We start from the raw sequence: 19333 nt of genomic DNA on the forward strand, positions 1-19333 counted from the left end.
AGGATGGACTTTATTTCAAAGGCCATCTGACTTCACTGAGCAGAGCAAATGAGAGCTCTTGCAAATATGACTCAAATGGGAAGAAAGAAGAGCAAATGCTTCCGGATAGTTTGTTTCTGTTGTGTTGTTGTTGTTCTGTTTTTCTAGTAACTCCGTGATTAACATTGTTATTCTTGTTATTAAAATTTTATTTATTTAATTATTTGTTTATTTATTTATTATTTAGGGAGTGAGTGCAAGTAGGGGGAAGGGCAGAGGGAGAGAATCTCAAGCAGACTCTGTGCTGAGCACGGAGCCTGACCCCAGGCTTGATCTCAAGATCCGGGTATCATGACCTGAGCGGAAATCAAGAGTTGGATACTTAAGCAACTGAGTCACCCAGGCTCTCCTAACACTGCTATTCTTAATTTTAGGTTGCTTCTTTAAGTTTAATGAAGCTAAGAAATCAGAGTCCTTGGTTTGGTAATATGGTGACAAAATTAAAATGTTAAAGTTCTTCGTGAAAGAGCAGCTTTCCCACCGCCATGACATCTACCATTTGAAGAAAGTCAGATAAATATGAAATACTGAAATATAAAATTATTAGGCAAGGAAGCTAGGCAGGAACAATAGGAGGATGGGCTTTACACGTGGTGAGGGCAAGCCCCAACTGACGACTGCCCAGACATCTCCCCGCTGCACCCAACTAGCGGTCAGTTTGCCATTACAGTATCCCATCCAAGGAAGAGTTAAGTTTGTGGTGCTTGCTACAAGCAGCCCCTTGTCCTTATTTGACCTATCTCTAGAACAGAAATAATGTTGTGGTTTCTTACCCCAAGGCAGGCATTTTGAATACCTCTTGGGAAAGGACATGGGTAGCTGGCTAATTATTATATAATCCAGGCCTGTCTCTCAAATGTTGTGATCCAAGGACCTCTTCGAAAGAGAAAAATTAGTGTAAGCCCACATCCCGGAGTTTCTCGGCCCTTGTCTCTCCTGACCAGCCCACTTACCCCTTGAAGTGCACTTTAATAAAACTTTGCTTGGTTTTACTTTTGTTGCATTGTCCTGTAATTCTTTACTGTGGCAATGAAAAGAACTGAGGCTTCTTTCTTTTTCCATCTCACCCTCGGTAAGGAAATGAATAGAAAACATGAATATTATATCTTGACATACATATGAAAACACGATAAAATAAAGGTTGGAGAGCACTGACCCAACTGTTAGAACAAACATTGTGCTTGCAAAAGTCCAAAGGCAAAAGATGTCCTAATATAAAACAAAGAACAGGGAGGAAAGAGACCAATAAATGTGCCATGATCACAGAAACTACTCATCTTTTAGAGGTAAGATTTATAAACAATAACGTATACAATGGTAACACTCAAAAATGTTAGTTTATTTTATGTAAGTCTGACAGTAAAAATCTGTCAGATCTGACAGATAAAAATCATTTATATTCTATATAAACAATGCTATATTGAAACCTACATATGTAGAAAGACTAGATGGAAAAAAATGAGGTAAAGCTCCAAAAATAAAAAAAGAAATAGAAGACCAAAAAAGGAAGAAACATGGTCAAAGTGGTTGTACCACACACAGAAATGTGGAAAACACAGATGGTTTTGTATTACTTTCAATTCGGGAATTAAGAAGACAGGAAATTTAACTTCCTTAATTCCTTAAAAGGAAATAAAATACTCAGATTAACCATGAACATACTTTTCTTCTTTTTTTTTATATTAAAAAATTCTCTGGAGCCTTGATTAATTATAAAATATCTTTCTTTTTCATTAACTTTTATAAAAATCTCCTCTGGTTTTTCCTTCTTACGTGACTGTATTAGAACATTTAATTATTTCCATGACTTTCTGGCATTTTTATTATTCTCTTTATCATGTTTCTGAATAATAAGTTTCCTTTTTCTTTGCATAATTTCTCTGTGGGATAAGGAGGAGGTAAGAAAGGAGGCAATAAAAATCGAATTCCACACTTTTCATCCTATTTCGCCTATTTTTTAAAAACCAGACTTTATGTATTCAACACCCATAGCAGTATGAAACAAAATATTTTAACAGATCATTTAAACTTTTATTAAAACATTTATTGTTCCATAAATTACAGCATTCAGCATCAATTTTGTCAAGGGACACAACCTACACATAAAAGTTCTTCTATGCATGGTTTGCAAATTGTTCATAGATCTATCTACATTCTGGTTGCATGCTTGTAGTTCAGATAAATGTATCACCTTGGAATGTATTTTCCCACACAACTTCATTATATTTTCCATTGGGCAGGTGCATCTATATTTTAAGAAATCAGATTCTAAAACTTGAATGTGGGAAGATGAGAGTTAAAGTGTCTTCAAAAGTCAGTCCTGTGTTGTCCAAAAAGTGTAAGCTTTTCTCCTACTAAATATCAATAGACTATAATCTGAAGATACACCACTGACATAGATACCCAAAGGTACTTATCATAAAACAAATAAAACAGCAAAAAGATATTCAATATTTTTACCTACCAGTGATATCATAATTTAAGTGGTCAAAAAAAACTCAAGTTCTTCAAGAAAATAGAAATGATGGGTGTGGACAATCACTTGAAATGTTGCTACCAATTTTTAGTGCTCCTCTGTCTCAGGGAGAAAATTAGCATAAAATTGCTTGCACTTTATGTACATCATTGTAATTTTTTCCATAATTTCCAACTGTAACATTTTTCCTTTTCAACTAAAAAAAAAAAAACCCCAAAGCCTATAATGTCATGAGGAGGACTAAAAAACCCAGAGACTGTAAGAAACTTGAGGACTGCCAATTTGAAAATTGTAGCGCAGAGTCAGTATTTCCCATTTTATTCCTGGAAGTCATTCCAACACACAGAGAATGAAAGACAACTATGCAAATGCCCTATGTATTGAAAATAGGAAACAGAGCAATCCTAGACCCACAGATCAATGGAATGGCTCCAAAATCAGTGATGGCTGAGCAAAAGGGTGTGCAGGAGGAAAAAGAGAAAAGAAACCTTGAAGAAATAATCCAGAAGCTGCAGATTTCAAAAAAGAGCTAACAAACCTACCTACCTTAAGGCCAGGAGCCATGCCTTTCTATGTTTGTAGACATAAAATGCAGCAGTTTCAGGTGGAAGCATCTGTGGATGGTTTCAGAAAGCAGAGAAAGTGAGGCTAAATGAAGAAATATACAGAAAAGACAAATTTATAGAAAGTAGTCTATACCTGTGGAAACAGAGAAGTAAAGTCTTTCATTGTATGTGAGAGGAACAGAACAAAACAAACAACAAAACCCACATTGCCTATCTCCTCTGGCTAGACTAAGAAAAACTCACTCAGCTCAGAAAAGAAAAACTGGACCAGCACTGGGTCTATATAAAGATGTTACAAGAGCGGGAGAAAAGGGTGGGGGAAGAGAGGAGCAGAAAACCAATGGCATACGGGGGAAGACACACTAAAAACACGTTAGTATTAATGAAGCAGAAAATTGTGAGCAAATATTTCATCATGAACTTTTCAAATGTAATGAATAGCAATCACCTTTTTGAAGCAACTAGGTAATGCAAATATGCAAGGTGTCAAGGCAAGGTTAGCAGCACAAGAGCAAGAGATGAACCGTAAGCTTCCAGTACTCAACCAAATGGCATAATGGAAAAAAAATAAAAGCACAAGACAAATGAAGGAGAAACTGGAAATAATACAGGGGAAGAGAGGGTACTGAAAGCATAAGAAAGTAGCAAGGATTGAAGTGATGCAAACTAAATAAATATATATTGAATGAATGAATGAATGAATCAAAAGAATTAGAATGAATGAATGAATGAATGAATGAAAAATAATTAGAAATTATAGAGTACATCACAGACAAAATAAATCCCATACACATATAAAAGGAATCATTGAAGAAGAAAATAATAATAAAATAGTGCAAATAATAACAATAAAATAGTGGAAATACTTAAAGATATAAGTTAAGAACACTTCAATCTCTATCTTGGGGAAAGACCAAAAAAAAAAAAGAAAGAAAGAAAGACAAAAATCACCATGTCTGTGTGTGCAAAATAGTTCAGAACAGTCAGCACTAGAATAAAATTCTAGTGAAAATCACTAGACTTCAAATATAAATTAAGAATCATTTATTCAGCCACGTAATTAAGAATTCCCTAAATTCTACAATGCTAGAAGAAAGAAGAGCCAAATGGTCCTCAGCCCAACTATACTCCGAGAAACAAACATGCAAGAATTTTGAAAATGCAAAATTTCAGAAATATGACTCCCAAGGTCCCTTCCTCAGGAATCCATGAGAGATGACTTTCATCCAATGAGATGATTAAAAAAATAACAAACTTGCCAATAAAGTATATGCTCCTGTTAGAAGTAAATCTTCCCCCAGTGACCAGTGGAGCCTTCAGATGACTGTAGCTTTGGACAAACTGACGGTAATCTCACAAGATACCCTGATCCATAAGCTCCCAGCTAAGCAGCACCTAGGTTCCTTAATTGCATAAACTGTGATATAACCATCATTTGCTGTTTTAAGTTGCTAAATTTTAGAGTAACTTGGTGTGCAACCATAGATAATTAAAACAAGGCTTAGAAAGTATTGGATTTGAAGAAGCTGGAATACTAGAAAATAGAAAGAGGATATTCTATTTTTTTAAGGATTTTATTTATTTATTTATTTGACAAAGACATAGTGAGAGAGGGAACATAAGCAGGGGGAGTGGGAGAGGGACAACAGGCATCCTGCAGAGCTGGGAGTCTGCTGATATGGGGCCTGATGTGGCGCCTGATCCCAGGACCCTGGGATCATAACCTGAGCTGAAGGCAGGCACTCAACATCTTCAAGCACAGTGAGTGACCTGGGCCTCCAGCAAAGCACTGGGGATTGACAGATGTTCTCTGGTTTTACAGAACAAGGTTGGTGCTAGACCCATGTTTGGAAGCGACTCAAGGCAAGAGGCTGTGGCTGTATTGCTGCTCGAAGGGTTAGATGGTGTTGGCTATACAGAAAATGGCATGCATGCCCAGAGTCTGACTGGAAAAGACAAACACATGTTTTTACAGACAGATGTGGGCCAAGTGAAAGAAAAGATTAGGTGGGGGAAATCTCGGAGTGATTTCTTTCAAAAGTGAAACTGGAGAGAGCCACAGATATCGACAGTAAGAAAGCATAGTGGGTGGACCACCACAAGTAGGAGCTTCAAAAGAGGACACAGTTGTCTCGTTAAGGAGCCGCAGGTGATACATCCCAGTGAATGAAGGCAACTCCAAAGACCCAGAAATATGCCCCAAGAAAAGGAGGCAACGCTTCATATTTGATACGGCCAGTAGAAATTAAAAACCCCACCTCTTCCCTGTAGGAAAGGGAGCCATAGTTAGAATACTAGGAATAAAAGGTTTAAACAGAGGTTGAGAAAACCAGGAATGCAGCTGACATGGCACCACCTCTGCACTCAGGCAGAAGCAGAAAAGAACAGGGGAAGGGAGAAACTTTAACATTAGAGACCTTCTGACTTTTGATTATTACATGGAACTGTAATTAATTATCCGAGGGGAACCCTGTGTTCTGCTCTTTGACATGTGGCTATATGATTAAAACGAATTTTTTATTTAAAACTAATTAAACAATAACAGTATTCCATAATATAGTTACAGAAATCACACAATTGTCAGCACAATGGAAGTTTTATAATTCTAAAGCACACCTTCAAAGCTTGGACTGCTACTGACTGGTAATAGTAATAGGGTATATAGTAACTCAAGCACTACCAGTTAAGGGGCACCTGGGTAGCTCAGTGGGTTAAAACCTCTGCTCAGGTCATGATCCCATGGTCCTGTGATTGAGCCCCACATTGAGCTCTCTGCTCAGCAGGAAGCCTGCTTCCCGCTCCCCACCCCTGCTCTCTCTGCCTGCCTCTCTGCCTACTAGTGATCTTTGTCTGTCAAATAAATAAATAAAATCTTAAAAAAAAAAAAAGAAACTACTTCTAGAACCAAACTGCCCTATAGTGTAGCATACCATAATTGTTCTATCAAGTATGAGCTCACATGGGCTACCCTAAGGAATATATTTATAAACCATTTTTAAAACAACTGATAAGCCCTGATTCGAAGAAAATAGCTAAAAATTAAGAACATTCATGCATTTGAAGAAAGTGCAACATACATTCAACATAAAGTTGGCTTCCATTTTTCTTTTTTATCTTAGTATCAGATAGTCATTGGTTCAATTTAGATTTCTTAATTATAAAAAAATATAAAGAAGATTTGGCAACATTACCTCCGAATATAATACTCTCAATTACAGCGATGTAATCTTGGGGCTCCTGCTCAGTAGACATCTCCCATTTGCCTCCAGCGATATTTAATAGTTTGTAGAGCTGATCTGAACTTGTCACCCCACACAGCAGAGTAACCACACTCTCTGGTGAATAAAGTACCTTTTCCAGAAACTGACATTTCATTGGAGTTAGGTCTTTAAGCAGGCCATTTGATAATATCAGAAGTTTACATTTGTAAGAGTTTAAATTCAGCAATTCCAAATCCCAAAAAGAGTAATTCTCCAAGCGATATAATAGGACTGCTTCCCTTTTCACAACATGTAAAAAAACTTCTGTCAAGTACAGAGCCCATTCCTCAGCATCTTCTTCATATATCATTATGATGTCTCTTGTATTTTCTGGAAAAACAGAAAACAGTGTATTAATTTTCTTATGTTTGAAATATTAACAACATATTATATTATTAATATCAATTTTTATGTACTCTCTAGGGAATATATTACTTTTATTATACCAGAGACCAATAATATAATTCATGTTATCCCCATTATGAAATCATCCAGGATTAAAGTAATCCTTAAGGTCAACACAGTTCATGCTTTGTGCGAATCTACACTATACTCATTGTGCCAGAGTGAACTAGGATGCTCAACCCAAAGAAGAGAGAGGTTTCATGGCAGAATAAAAGGAATATTTTGCAGGATTATAGGAGCTAGGCTCAGACATAGCTGTGCCGGTAACCACAAAATTTATCCAGATTCACAGTATTTAACTCCTTTGAGCTACTGTTTCTTCTTCTACTAAATGAAGGTAAAAGTAAAAAATAAATAAGCCCTAGCTAAGGAATCAGATTGTTCTGTGAAGACATGAGAGAATTTTCATTAAAGAATTTTCAAGTCTTTTTTTCCAGGTAAAGATGACTGCCTAAAGACAGGTGCTCAGAATTCTAACAAAACAAAAATTGTTAAAAATATTAAAAAAAAAATTTAAAAAAAGGAAAGAAAGAAATTCAATAGCAGAAATGAAATAAAGGGGGTACTACCTCATGTCATAAACTAAATTTTATGCTGATAAAATAATTAGAAGGTTCTGATGGAACAACACTAATCTGAAACCTCTCTCTGAACCTATAACCAATTCTGATAAAGAAAATTGAGTCACCACCAAAACCACCACGGTGCTTATGAATCTCTTCTCCATTTGGAAACTGACCAGGGAGTGTCTGCAGCAGTAAGAAAGGCTGTCAGGACTCTCCACAGGCCAGGGCTCACGGATAAGTCAGGGAAGCCCAGCAAATCCCACAGGAACCCAAGTGCATCCTTGGGCAGAGGGCAGGGGCCTTACAGGCAATATTTAACAGGTCTCATTAGAGACTACAACTCAGGACCACCAACCCGGGACACTTTGCTTCTCCTCCCCTTTTCTTTCTGGTCATTAAAAACTGATTGGAATATAGATTTTTGTCACCCAAACTGTAGCTTGAAGGGAAAAATAAAAAGTAGCAAAAAAGAGAGGGACGGGAATTTAAAGAATAATTTGTCCACACTATCTTAAGCAAACAGATGCTTTAACAGAGCTAAGAGAAACACAAGCAAAATGAAAAGATAAATAATACAAATTTGTAGTTTCAGGAAGGGATTATACAAATAATATTAACAGTAATAATATGATCATAAAAATAATTAAAGTAACACAGCATGCGAAGACTAGTAGAAATCATAAGCAGGGAAGTAAAAAACTCCATAGAAGTTATCTATAGTGTAAAAAGACTAGAGATTAAATAAAATCAGAGTTCAAACACAAGTTGATTTAACTTTTTTAAAAAAGTAGCATTTAAAAGTGTATGAGATAAGGAGACAAATTGAACCAAAACAGTACCATTACCCAGAGATACATAAATTAGAAAAAGCAATAACTAGGATAAACATAGATAATATTTTAATTTCTGGACTAAAAGAAAAGCTTGATATTTCCATAGTAAATGCAGAAAAAAGAGAACAAGGTATAGCAATTGGTACAAATATATCTGCATAAGAGACTAAAAAGGAAAAGACTTTGTATAAAGACACTTTAAAGGCTGCAGTAGAAAAGAACAAAACACACTAACATATTTTAAAATATAATTTTAAAAATCTTTAAAATATAAAAGAAAAATGAACCAGTTCCATATATCAGTGGGGCATGATCAAGTTCTAAGAAAAATTATTAAGGGAAAGTCTATCTTGATGAAATTGCCTTTGGTTTAATGATTACTATAAATAAAATGTCTTCATGTAGTTCAGGAAGGAAAAGCGACTCACCCAGGAGGAGAAAAATATGAAGTTGGTCAAAGATTTCTTCAGAGAAATTTCAAGCCCAGGTTAGAATGAATTTTAAGAAAGTTCTTATAAAAATAATATTATATTCATATTATAGAATATTGTACAGCCATAAAAATGAACCACTGCTACATGCAACATGGATAAATCCAAAGACAAAAGATAGAGTGAAAGAAGAAAAAGGGTGTATTCTGCAATGATTGTATTTATATGAAGTTCAAAAACAAACAAACAAAAAAACATTCATGGTGATACAGATAGGCTATCTGGGCATAGGATTAATGAATGAAAGCAGGCATGGGAGAACCTGCCAGGATTCTGGAGATGTTCTCATCTTGGTCTGAATGGTTGTCACACAAAGTGTATGTATGTGTGTGTGTGTGTATAAACTTTATGTGTAAAGTTAATTTATCTGTATTTCTTAGATTGTGTGTGTAAATTATTCTTCAATAAAAAAGTAAAGTACCAAAAGAAAGAAGAAAGTTCCAAGATGACAGCTATGCAAGAGGCCTGGTCTACAGACCAGTAGGGACTTAAAACAGGCGAATGGAGCATTTGAGGAGGGAGAGCCCGAGAGCATTACAGGAAACCAACAGATACTAGTTAGAATTAGTAAATCAAGAAGTTGTAGGATAGATGTATCTTTTAGAAACAGAACAATAAAAAGGAAAAATCTGAAAGAGCTATGGTTCTTGAGGTTCTATGGAGAATCAAATTGTGTTCGGTGACGGGGAGAGCAGAGGATTGCTGGTTTTCATTATAGATGTTTTACCATAATTCAATATGCAAGTGTAACCATACTCAAAATGTAAATAAAAAAGAAAAATACAGGCTACAAATAGAAGAACCAGAGTAAATAAAATGAAAATGTAAAAAGTTTGAAAAAAGAAAGCACAGTAGGTTTCATATAAGTACATACAGAACAAAGATAAAATGTTGAGGGGATTGTGATTGCACTACAAAATCAGATATTAAAAATCTTGATGAAACATTTATTCTTCTCCTACCCACTTAAGCCCCCATGCTACCCCTGGGGATAAAAATAAATGTTTATAAAAAATAAAAAATTAAAAAAAAACAGAAAGGCAAAAAATCTTGATGAAACAAACGTACTCATGGGATGGGAAAGCTGAGCATTTTTGGAAAAAATAGTATAAAATATTAACTTCATCCTTGATAGAATTTAGTCATTTAATAATTCCTAAATTTGATTTATGAATTTAAAAAATGATTCCATCCTCTCACTATTTTTGTATCATTTTCCCTAAACAATAATAATTTAGAGTATTCTAAGTAAAGATTTTTATCTGAAAATTAATGTCCTTCAAATTTACTTTATATTATTATTATTATTTTTAAAGATTTTATTTATTTATTTGACAGAGAGAGATCACAAGTAGGCAGAGAGGCAGGCAGAGAGAGAGGAGGAATCAGGGTCCCTGCTGAGCAGAGAGCCGGATGCGGGACTCGATCCCAGGACCCTGAGATCATGACCTGAGCTGAAGGCAGAGGCTTAACCCATTGAGCCACCCAGGCGCCCCTACTTTATATTATTTTATTTGAAAAATAGCTTGTAGAATATGGTCTCATTTTTTTAAATTTTTAAATTTTTTTTAATGATTTTATTTATTTATTTGACAGAGAGAGATCGCAAGCAGGCAGAGAGGCAGACAGAGAGAGAGGAGGAAGCAGGCTCCCTGCTGAGCAGAGAGTCCCATTCGGGGCTCAATCCCAGGACCCTGAGATCATGACCTGAGCTGAAGGCAGAGGCTTAACCCATTGAGCCACCCAGGAGCCCCTGATCTCATTTTTTTAAAGATTTTATTTATTTATTTGAGAGAGAGAGAGTACAAGTAGGCAGAGAGGCAGGTGGCAGTTGGGGGAAGGCGGCGGGGGGGGGGGCAGTCTCCCTGCTGAGCAGAAAGCCCAATGCAAGGCTTGATTCCAGGATCCTGTGACCATGACCCTGAGACCATGACCTGAGCCAAAGGCAGAGGCTAACCCATTGAGCCACCCAGATGCCCCTATGATCTCATTTTTAAACAATCACTCCATGAGCATTTACTTAAAATAATTTTATTGATAGTAACAGTTACCCATCAAAGATAGGACTGTGAGAGATACATTGCTTTCTTTAAAAAAAAAAAAAAAAAACTCTTCCAGAGGATCCTGGGTGGCTCAGTCAGTTAAGCATCTGCTTTCAGGTCAGGTCATGATCTCAGGGTCCTGGGATCCAGCCCCATGTTGGGCTCCCTGCTCAGAGGGGAGTCTACTTCTCCCTTTCCCTCTGCCCCTCCCAACTCTTTGTGCTCTCTTGTTCTCTCTCTAAAGTAAATGAACAAAATCTTAAAAAATAAAGAATTAAAAACTTCCATATTGCTTATATTTCCATAGTAAACCTGTATTATTTTATAAAACAAAATAATCATCCTTAAAAATCAGTGGTAAGGTATTATCATGAATACAAAGAGCAAAACACCAAAACTCTTGTAATCTACAATTATCTTTTTTTCTTCTGGATATAAAGCTTGTATTTTCTATAACACCAATGGGCCAATTAAGACTATAATGATTTTGAGAGCTATTGTATTTTTATTGAATTATCTGCATCTTTTCTCATGATATAAATATCATCTCCGAGGACAGATGCTTCCTTTTTCAACTTTTTGATTCCTAAATAATGCCTTTCATAATTTCTTGAACAGGTATTCAATAGAATTTTTAATATGCTTATGTGTGCAGCATGAAGATGACATCTGGAAGAAAACATATGGGAATCATACACAAGTTGTGTATGAGTCATCAGGGTAGCTCTGCTATTCTCTGTGTAGTGTCTCACCCAGCCTGGATGCTAAATACATACTTGTTGAACAAACACAAACATGGCACCATAATTCAGTATTTTTATGTTTGAGGAAGGGTAGAGAAAGAGGTTCCTTTCTATTACATATAGCCAGAGTAGGCTACCATAGAATTCTAAACTAGAGAGTAAAGACAAAATTCATAATGTGAATTATTAAGTGTTTCAAGTAAACTAGGACTCCAATGTGTTTTATATATATCATTTTACTTTATTCTCAAAATTACCCTATTGAGTAGATTCAAACATTATTGTCATTTTACAGATGGGAAAACTGAAGTGGTACTAGATTTGGATTCCATTGCAGGCAGTCTGATCCTACAGCCTGTACTTTTAAACTCTAACAGCAAAGGACACAACATTATTTAAGAGATTAAGACAGATTCTTCATAGGTGATATGAGTTGAGTTAGTCAATATTTAGCAGCCTATGAGTTAATCTCAAGTATGCAAAGTCTGTGAAATCTTACAAGGACTCTGGTTCCCACCAAGGAAAAAGAGGAAATAGAACATATGAGGTACTCCAAGAGTATGGTTATCTATGAAGAACTTACAAAACTATCTTCTTGACTCTAAAACATAAGTCAATAAAATTATAGAACAAGTATAGAATAAGGGGTGCTTGGGTTGCTCAGTCAGTTAAATCTCTGACTCTTAATTTTGGCTGAGGTCATGATCTCAGAGTTGTGAGACCAAAAGCCAGAGAGGGTTCCATGCTCAATGTAGAGTCTGCCTGTCCTTCTCCCTCTGCTCCTTGCTCCCCTCTCATATGATCTCTCTAAAATAAATAAATAAATAAATAAAATCTTTAAAGTACAGAATGAGGGGCACCTGGGTGGCTCAGTGGGTTAAAGCCTCTGCCTTCGGCTCAGGTCATGATCCCAGAATCCCAGGATCGAGCCCAGTATCGGGCTACCTGCTCAGTGGGGAGCCTGCTTCCTCCTCTCTCTGCCTGCCTCTCTGCCTACTTGTGACCTCTGTCTGTCAAAAAATACATAAAATCTTTAAAAAAAAATAAAGTACAGAATGAATATTTCCATGTTACGTAGTTGGGTATCATACTACCATAGGAAATCAATTCTAGAGACAATCATAACTTATCTTTCCAAAACTTCCCAAGAAATAGTAGACAGGTAACCTTTCTCTATATTCTATGGTCATTTTATTCTTAGGTTAAAGCTGATCTTTCCTTCCAAATTTATATTTGACTTATAGTTAGTCTATAACCCCTGTATGACAATTTCCAAAAGCTTAAAGATAAGCACTCAATGTCACCCCTTTCTTCTCTATAGATAAAGTCATTTCAATCCTTTAATCTTAAACTTTCTCAATTATTATTTACTGACACTTTCCATGTAATAGGCATGTTGCTAAGCATGTAACATGTATTATTTCATTTTATATTCCTAAAACTACATGGAGTTGCCCTGCTATTCTTACTTTACTGCTGATCACACTGATCCTCAGAGAGGTTCAGTAACTTGTCAGGGCCACAAGGACAGTAATTGTTCCTTGTGCTGCCTTCCAGTCTTTCATTTTGAAACCATGTTGAGTCAAAATGCAAAAGTTATATAAAAGGCCTTTTCACAGCCATGGTTTTCTTCTTCCTTACTCAGAAAACAGAAGTCTGTCCTTGAGTAAGATCTGGACTGTGCCCCAACAATAGTTCTCTATTGATTTTCATGAGACACCTACTGGCCTTTGTTTTACACACTTGGAATAATCAAACTTACATCATTATTTGCCAGTTTAAAAAGGAAGGTTATTGTTGCTAAGATTGACTGACTTTTATAGACTGTGAAATGAAACAATAAAAGTTGAATCTGAAACACAGAAATAAAATTTTCATTCCTGGAAAGCTTCATCAAAATAAAAGAAAGTTGTTTTTGGAGATTCAATTAAGGTCTGTAAATAAATTATTTAAAATGTAAATCTCCAGTCTAACAACATAATATAAATGACAGCATTTTACAAGGGTAGAATAGAATATAGCCATATTAATTTTTATAAATTTACTCTAAAGTGGTATCTCAGATTCCACAATGATGTCTTTTATTTATCCTACAAAGTACTATAACAAATTTTTTTAACTTGAAGGAAATTTGTATCAATAATTGGTATCAATAATTGCTTTTGCACTGGGAGCAGATTATACTACATATTACCAAAGAATGAGACTGAGCATGAATCAAACCCTTCCTATTACATATGTGTAGGTTCAAATGGCATATTTTTTCTTTTTGAATAAGATCCCATCTCTTAACAATGTTTGTGCAAAATGAAGAAAGATAGCATAATGCATCTTTTCAATATTATATTTTTTCTACCTGGTGATCAAAGTGCAGAAGAAAAAAGAGCAGAAAATTACAAAGAAATGACTTATAGCCCAAAAGGACTCAGTGGTGGTAACACAAACATTAATCTTGATTGAATCACACACACACACACACACACACAAATATATCATTACTCAAAGTACATAGGAAGTGTAACTTGTTTTGTGCTCTAACTTTGTACTTTAACTAGCACAAGGAAACAAAACTGGGGATTTTTCTCGAAGGCATTAACGTAGTAAAAAACACTATAACTCGTTGGTTAATTTCACTTATTCAGAGTGGCAAAAAATACCAGGTGTTTTCTGTGTGTATCTGTGTAGCAGATTCTGCTAACGTACATCCCATATCTTCCTGGCCCAAGAGCTGCAGATTAGTGGTCAGCAGTTAAGCACACTGACCATTTTCAACCTCTGTTTTGCTGCTTGAGGACTTTCTCTGTTCTGAAGGAGCTTCCTCAGTGCCATGCATCTGCCTGGCAGCTCAGAAGTGTGAGGATTTAGGGCAGTGAGGGCTGGGAGGCAACCCTCAGTCACCCTCCACTCACCTTCCTCAAAGGCTGGATGTTTTGAAGCTGAGTGAGGCCCTCCCTAACCAACGCTCATCTGCTTGCCCACAAATCTCAGCTCACTTTTGCCATGGCCCGAATCCGTAGTATTATATACTACTGTACTACATAATCCAAGATTATGGAAATCAGTGTGTAAATAATAGCTTTCCCATCCTTCAGGGGGTTTATTCTACATTAGGGATGCTGAATTGTAATCGTCTATTGTGTTTTCTGCTTATTAATATACTTTTTAATATATACTATTGTGTTTTCTGCTTATTAATATATTTTTTAATGTGCTTTTCTCCCCTTGTCTCCCATTTCCTATTTTTTCACTAGTGCTTCATGGGCTCATCCTCTAAATCAACTACCTACACTTATGTCCAATTCTCAGAGTTTTCTTCAGGGGAAATCTTTCTCTGTCACATCAATTTAGCTCTTCCTTTCAAATATAGGAAGGCACGAACATATCAATTTAAGATTACGCTTTTTAGCTATGATGAAGAACAACCAGGAAAAGTTATTTTTATATAAATGCAGAACCATCCTCTTTCTTCTTCCTTTTAAGATGCAAACAAATGCATTTGTGCTTCACAGAGCAACCTTGTTTAGAGAAAAAAAACAACCTTGTAAGAGAAAAAAAAAAAAGCATGGTGAACTGCTACAGGATTAGTCTGCAAAGATCTTCTATCCCTCATATATAAACTGCAAATGTTCAACTCTTTCACCTTACCAGGTTTTAATCTCTGATACAAATTATGAATAGTTTATTTAAAATTATAAACACAAATGATTCTATATCTGTAAACAGGTTTTAAAATACGTCAGTGCAAATTTGTGGAATCCTATTTCTGCAATGTCTATAGCCTTTCTCTCCTTTTATTGTCATTACTGATAATTCAATCTAACATAACATTGACCATAAGACAGGTTATTATTTGATATTCCTCTAAAGAAAAAAATATTATGGTCAAATAAACTATAATATATTGTAATTTTTTTAAGAGGGGGAAAGGGGAGGGGCAGAGAGAGAGGGAAAGAGAGAATCTTAAGCAGTCTCCATACCCAGCACCAAGCCTAACGCAGGGCTTGATCTCATAACCCTGAGATCATAACCTGAGCTGAAATCAAGAGTTGGACGTTTAACCAACTAAGCCATCCAGGTGCCACAATATACTATAACTTTTTTTTTTTTTAAGATTTTATTTACTTATTTGACAGACAGAGATCACAAGTAGGCAGAGAGGCAAGCAGAGAGAGAGGAGGAAGCAGGCTCCCTGCTGAGTAGAGAGCCCAATGCTGGGCTTGATCCCATAATCCTGGGATCATGACCTGAGCAGAGGGCAGAGGCTTTAACCTACTGAGCCACCCAGGTGCCCCTATACTATAACTTATAAGATGAATTCTGATTTCAGAGAATTTGACTAGCCCCAAACAGAAAAATACTGTCAGAATTAATTAAATATGGTAATAGTGTCACCTTTACACAGTCTCTTAAATGTTTCTCATTTCTTCAATTCACCTTCAAGAATAATCTCCTTAGGACCTGTATATTTTTTATGATCTGTCCAGGCTGATTCTTCCCATATGTATTACATCACTCAGGCTCCCGTGCCCACACCAGTGGAAAGCACATCAGAACATCAGCAGGTGAGAGAAAGGAATGATAGGGTTAATTACTAGCTCTCTCATTTACTTCCCCATTCTGGTTTTGGCAGTACCTGTTTTCTTTTGTGGCCCTCTTTTCTGTGGCTTTTCTTCTGTGGCTCTAGTTTTTATGCAGCTCTAGCAACCATTTTCCTTCCCCTTCCCCTACAAGGGTACTAAAAGATTCCTGCTGTTAGTCTTTCAATACTTACCTATCTCTTCTTGGATGCTACAGTCCTGTACATATTAATAAATAATCCCCCCCCTTTTTTTCCCCAGTTAAAATCTCTGATGGTGATATCTGTTTCCTGCCAGGATCCTGATAAATACAAGTACTAGGAGTGGCCACAGGAAATAGATTCTATGGGACAGATTTTGGAATTGTGTTGCTTTCATAATTACAGAGAATACAAGTGACCCCTTGCCAAAAGAAAATAATAGATTGACAATTTATGGCATGCAGAAGCAACATAATGACTCAATTTTTCACCAGGGATAATTTGTCAATGGAGGGGAAAGTTTTGGGAGCTCGAGTGCCTACGGAATTTAGTTAATATTGTGGCAACAGGAATTACAGGGATGGGGTGATTGGTGTATAATGGTTTCTCTGACTGTCCCAGAGAATGCATATACACAGACAGGGTTACAGCTCTAGTAGCAGGCAACTCCCCATCCCCAAGATTCTTAAGCCAATGTGAGGACACTGTTTAAAAAAGTGTGGAATCATAAGACTCAAGAGAGACTGGGGACAGAGATGAGGCTGAGAACTTTAAATTCCCTAGCATCTCTGGATCATTTTTAACCGAGGGAACGTGTGTTCCCTTTAAAAACAAACAAAAACAAACAAAAAAAGTTTTAAGAATTTTATCTAAGGCAACTGCCTCACAAATGATGTCAACTTTTCTCAGCATCTATGCCAATACCCCTCCTTGACTGCCCATAAGGTCAGTAACTAGCGTTAGATCCCATAAGTAAAAGGAATTTTAGAAAAACCATTTCACACACAAAAATTATTATATAATCCTGCCAATATGTATCAGCATTAGTCTGGAAAGAATGTATGGAATAGATTTTAAGAGTTATTAGACCAAGGATGGCAAAAGGGAAGACATAACCTGATTAAATCCATCAATATGGCTGTAGTCCTACAAGATTCAGAACTTAATGTGTTAACTCAAGTGCCGGGGTGGGGGGGCACTTGCAGCCTATTAGAATGGATAATTAAAATCTGGACTCCATCACTATGGAGTCAATGTGATTACATTGCCAGACTTGCCTTCTACGATGGAGAAAAGGGGTCAGCAAGCATTTTTTTTTTTTTTTTTATAAACACTCAGACAGTAAATACTTCAGGCTTTGTGGTGAAATAAGATACTTTCTTCTTCTTTTTCTCTCTACCCTATGCTTTACCTCATTTTCTTTCTTTCTTTCTTTCTTTCTTTCTTCTTTCTTTTTAAATAACCCTTTAAAAGTATAAAAACTATGCTTAGCTGACAAACTATTCACAAATAGGTCACCAGCTAGATTTTGCATATTGGTTATAGGTTGCTGATCCTTGCTCTAGAGTATTCTGACATTCTCTCTACTAAGCATTAAGAAATTCAATCATGAAAAGCTCTGTGATATACGTCCTGTGTAGCCTGGACACAGTGATAACAACTGGATCTTCAAATTGAACTTTTTATGTCAATGAGGCATAATGAAGTCTGGACTGGTAGAGATGTCTAAATGGTAGCACTTAATCATTAGAGGCAATTTAACTAATCTACATATTTTTTCAGGGATCTGCTGTGGTAACCTACTGAGCTGAAGGTCTTTATGAATGAAGTATATGTATAGCCTATGAACCCTTAGTTTTACCTTAATAAACAAAACAATTCTAGAATTAGGTGCAAAAAATGACAAGTTGAAGTAAGTGAAGATTCACAGGCTTCTATCTGATTTATAGACTCAGAGCCCTTTGGCTGAGGAAAAGTCAGCCTTGAGAAATGATTCCTCTATCTAAAGAAGCTTCTAAATGTATATACAATGAATCTTCCTCTAAGCATTTCCCCAGAGGCCTGCAGCTATGTACACTGGGAACAAAGAATGCCCATATATCCTAATGTTTATTAGTTACTGATCTCCATTGACACAGATTCCTGAAGACCCAAAATGTCAGCATGGCACCCTAGTAAGAACAGGAACTTACGGAAGTCAGGTGTAATGACAAATGACATCTTGCCTTGGGTATATTTAACAAAAGTTTCAGTGGCCCACAGAGATATCTTAGGGTAACATATAATGGCTATACACATAAATAGCAAATGCCAGAATCCTTACAGAGAAAGATATTATAGTAGGAAAGGGAATATATGTCTAGAATTGTCTAACTCCTTCAGCCTACCACCCACCATCAAAAACATAAACTAAAGCAAATACTATATTCCTGGTATAACTGTAAAGACTGGCACCACAAAGAAAGATGTGAAAGATGTAATAGTGATTATATCTTCACATCTTCATTCAACTCATCAGTTTGCCAGTACAAAATAACTGTTGATTTTTACAAACATAACTAGGTGTTGATATCGACTTCTGTTCTACACATATCTTTACTGGAACAAATTAACCAGCTTACAGAAACTATATACAGATATTGACCTGGTAAATACTTTCCTTGAAATTGCAATCAATGAAGATAAGAAGCAGTTTGCATTCACCTGTCACGGACAGGAGCACCTGTCACTGACCTCAAGGCTATGCTCGCTGTCATAATACAGTCTGCAAAAAATACTGATACTGTAAAGAAATAGGTATGAAGTATATGTATAGCCTATGAACCCTTAGGTAACATACAATAAGGTATGTTACCATAATGTATAATATATAATTGGGGACATTATTCTAATTAAACTTGCTCATAAAGAAAGAGCTAATGTCCTTGAAGCTTTAATATGACACTTATGTACCAGAGTGTGAGGTTTATCACCATGCTAAAGGTCACTATCCTGCAACATTGGCAAACTTTCTACACATCCAATGGTTTAAGGCATATCAGGATACCACTGCATATTGAAAAATAAGTTACTGCATTTCACCACTGGATGGAACTTTTTGCATTTTGAAGGAAGCATACATACCTGGTCAGTATCCTGACCATTTACCAGGTAGCCAATAAGGATACCAGCTCTAAGTGGGGACAGATTAAGTTCTGCTACAAGGCCAGGTTGCAGTGCAGACTTCCCTGCCATTTAGGCTTTATAATAATGCTATATCATACTTCTGACAACTCTCAATAAGAAAATCCACAACTCATACCCCTAAGGTTTTGGAGAAAGACCATGCTTTATTCTTCTAACGACACTTTTCTA

The 19333-nt window shown here is 36.2% G+C and overlaps 1 protein-coding gene across 1 annotated transcript in view; it reads right to left on the bottom strand.

Annotated features, from left to right (window-relative positions):
- BANK1 (B cell scaffold protein with ankyrin repeats 1) overlaps positions 1 to 19333 on the bottom strand; it is a 304381-nt gene that overhangs the window by 265750 nt on the left and 19298 nt on the right. Inside the window, 1 exon segment of the mRNA XM_082729053.1 lies at positions 6273 to 6671. Coding sequence (XP_082585179.1) covers positions 6273 to 6671 — 399 coding nt within the window.

The sequence above is a fragment of the Mustela nivalis genome, assembly GCF_964662115.1.
Source record: "Mustela nivalis genome assembly, chromosome: 4".
Classification (NCBI taxonomy): Eukaryota; Metazoa; Chordata; class Mammalia; order Carnivora; family Mustelidae; genus Mustela; species Mustela nivalis.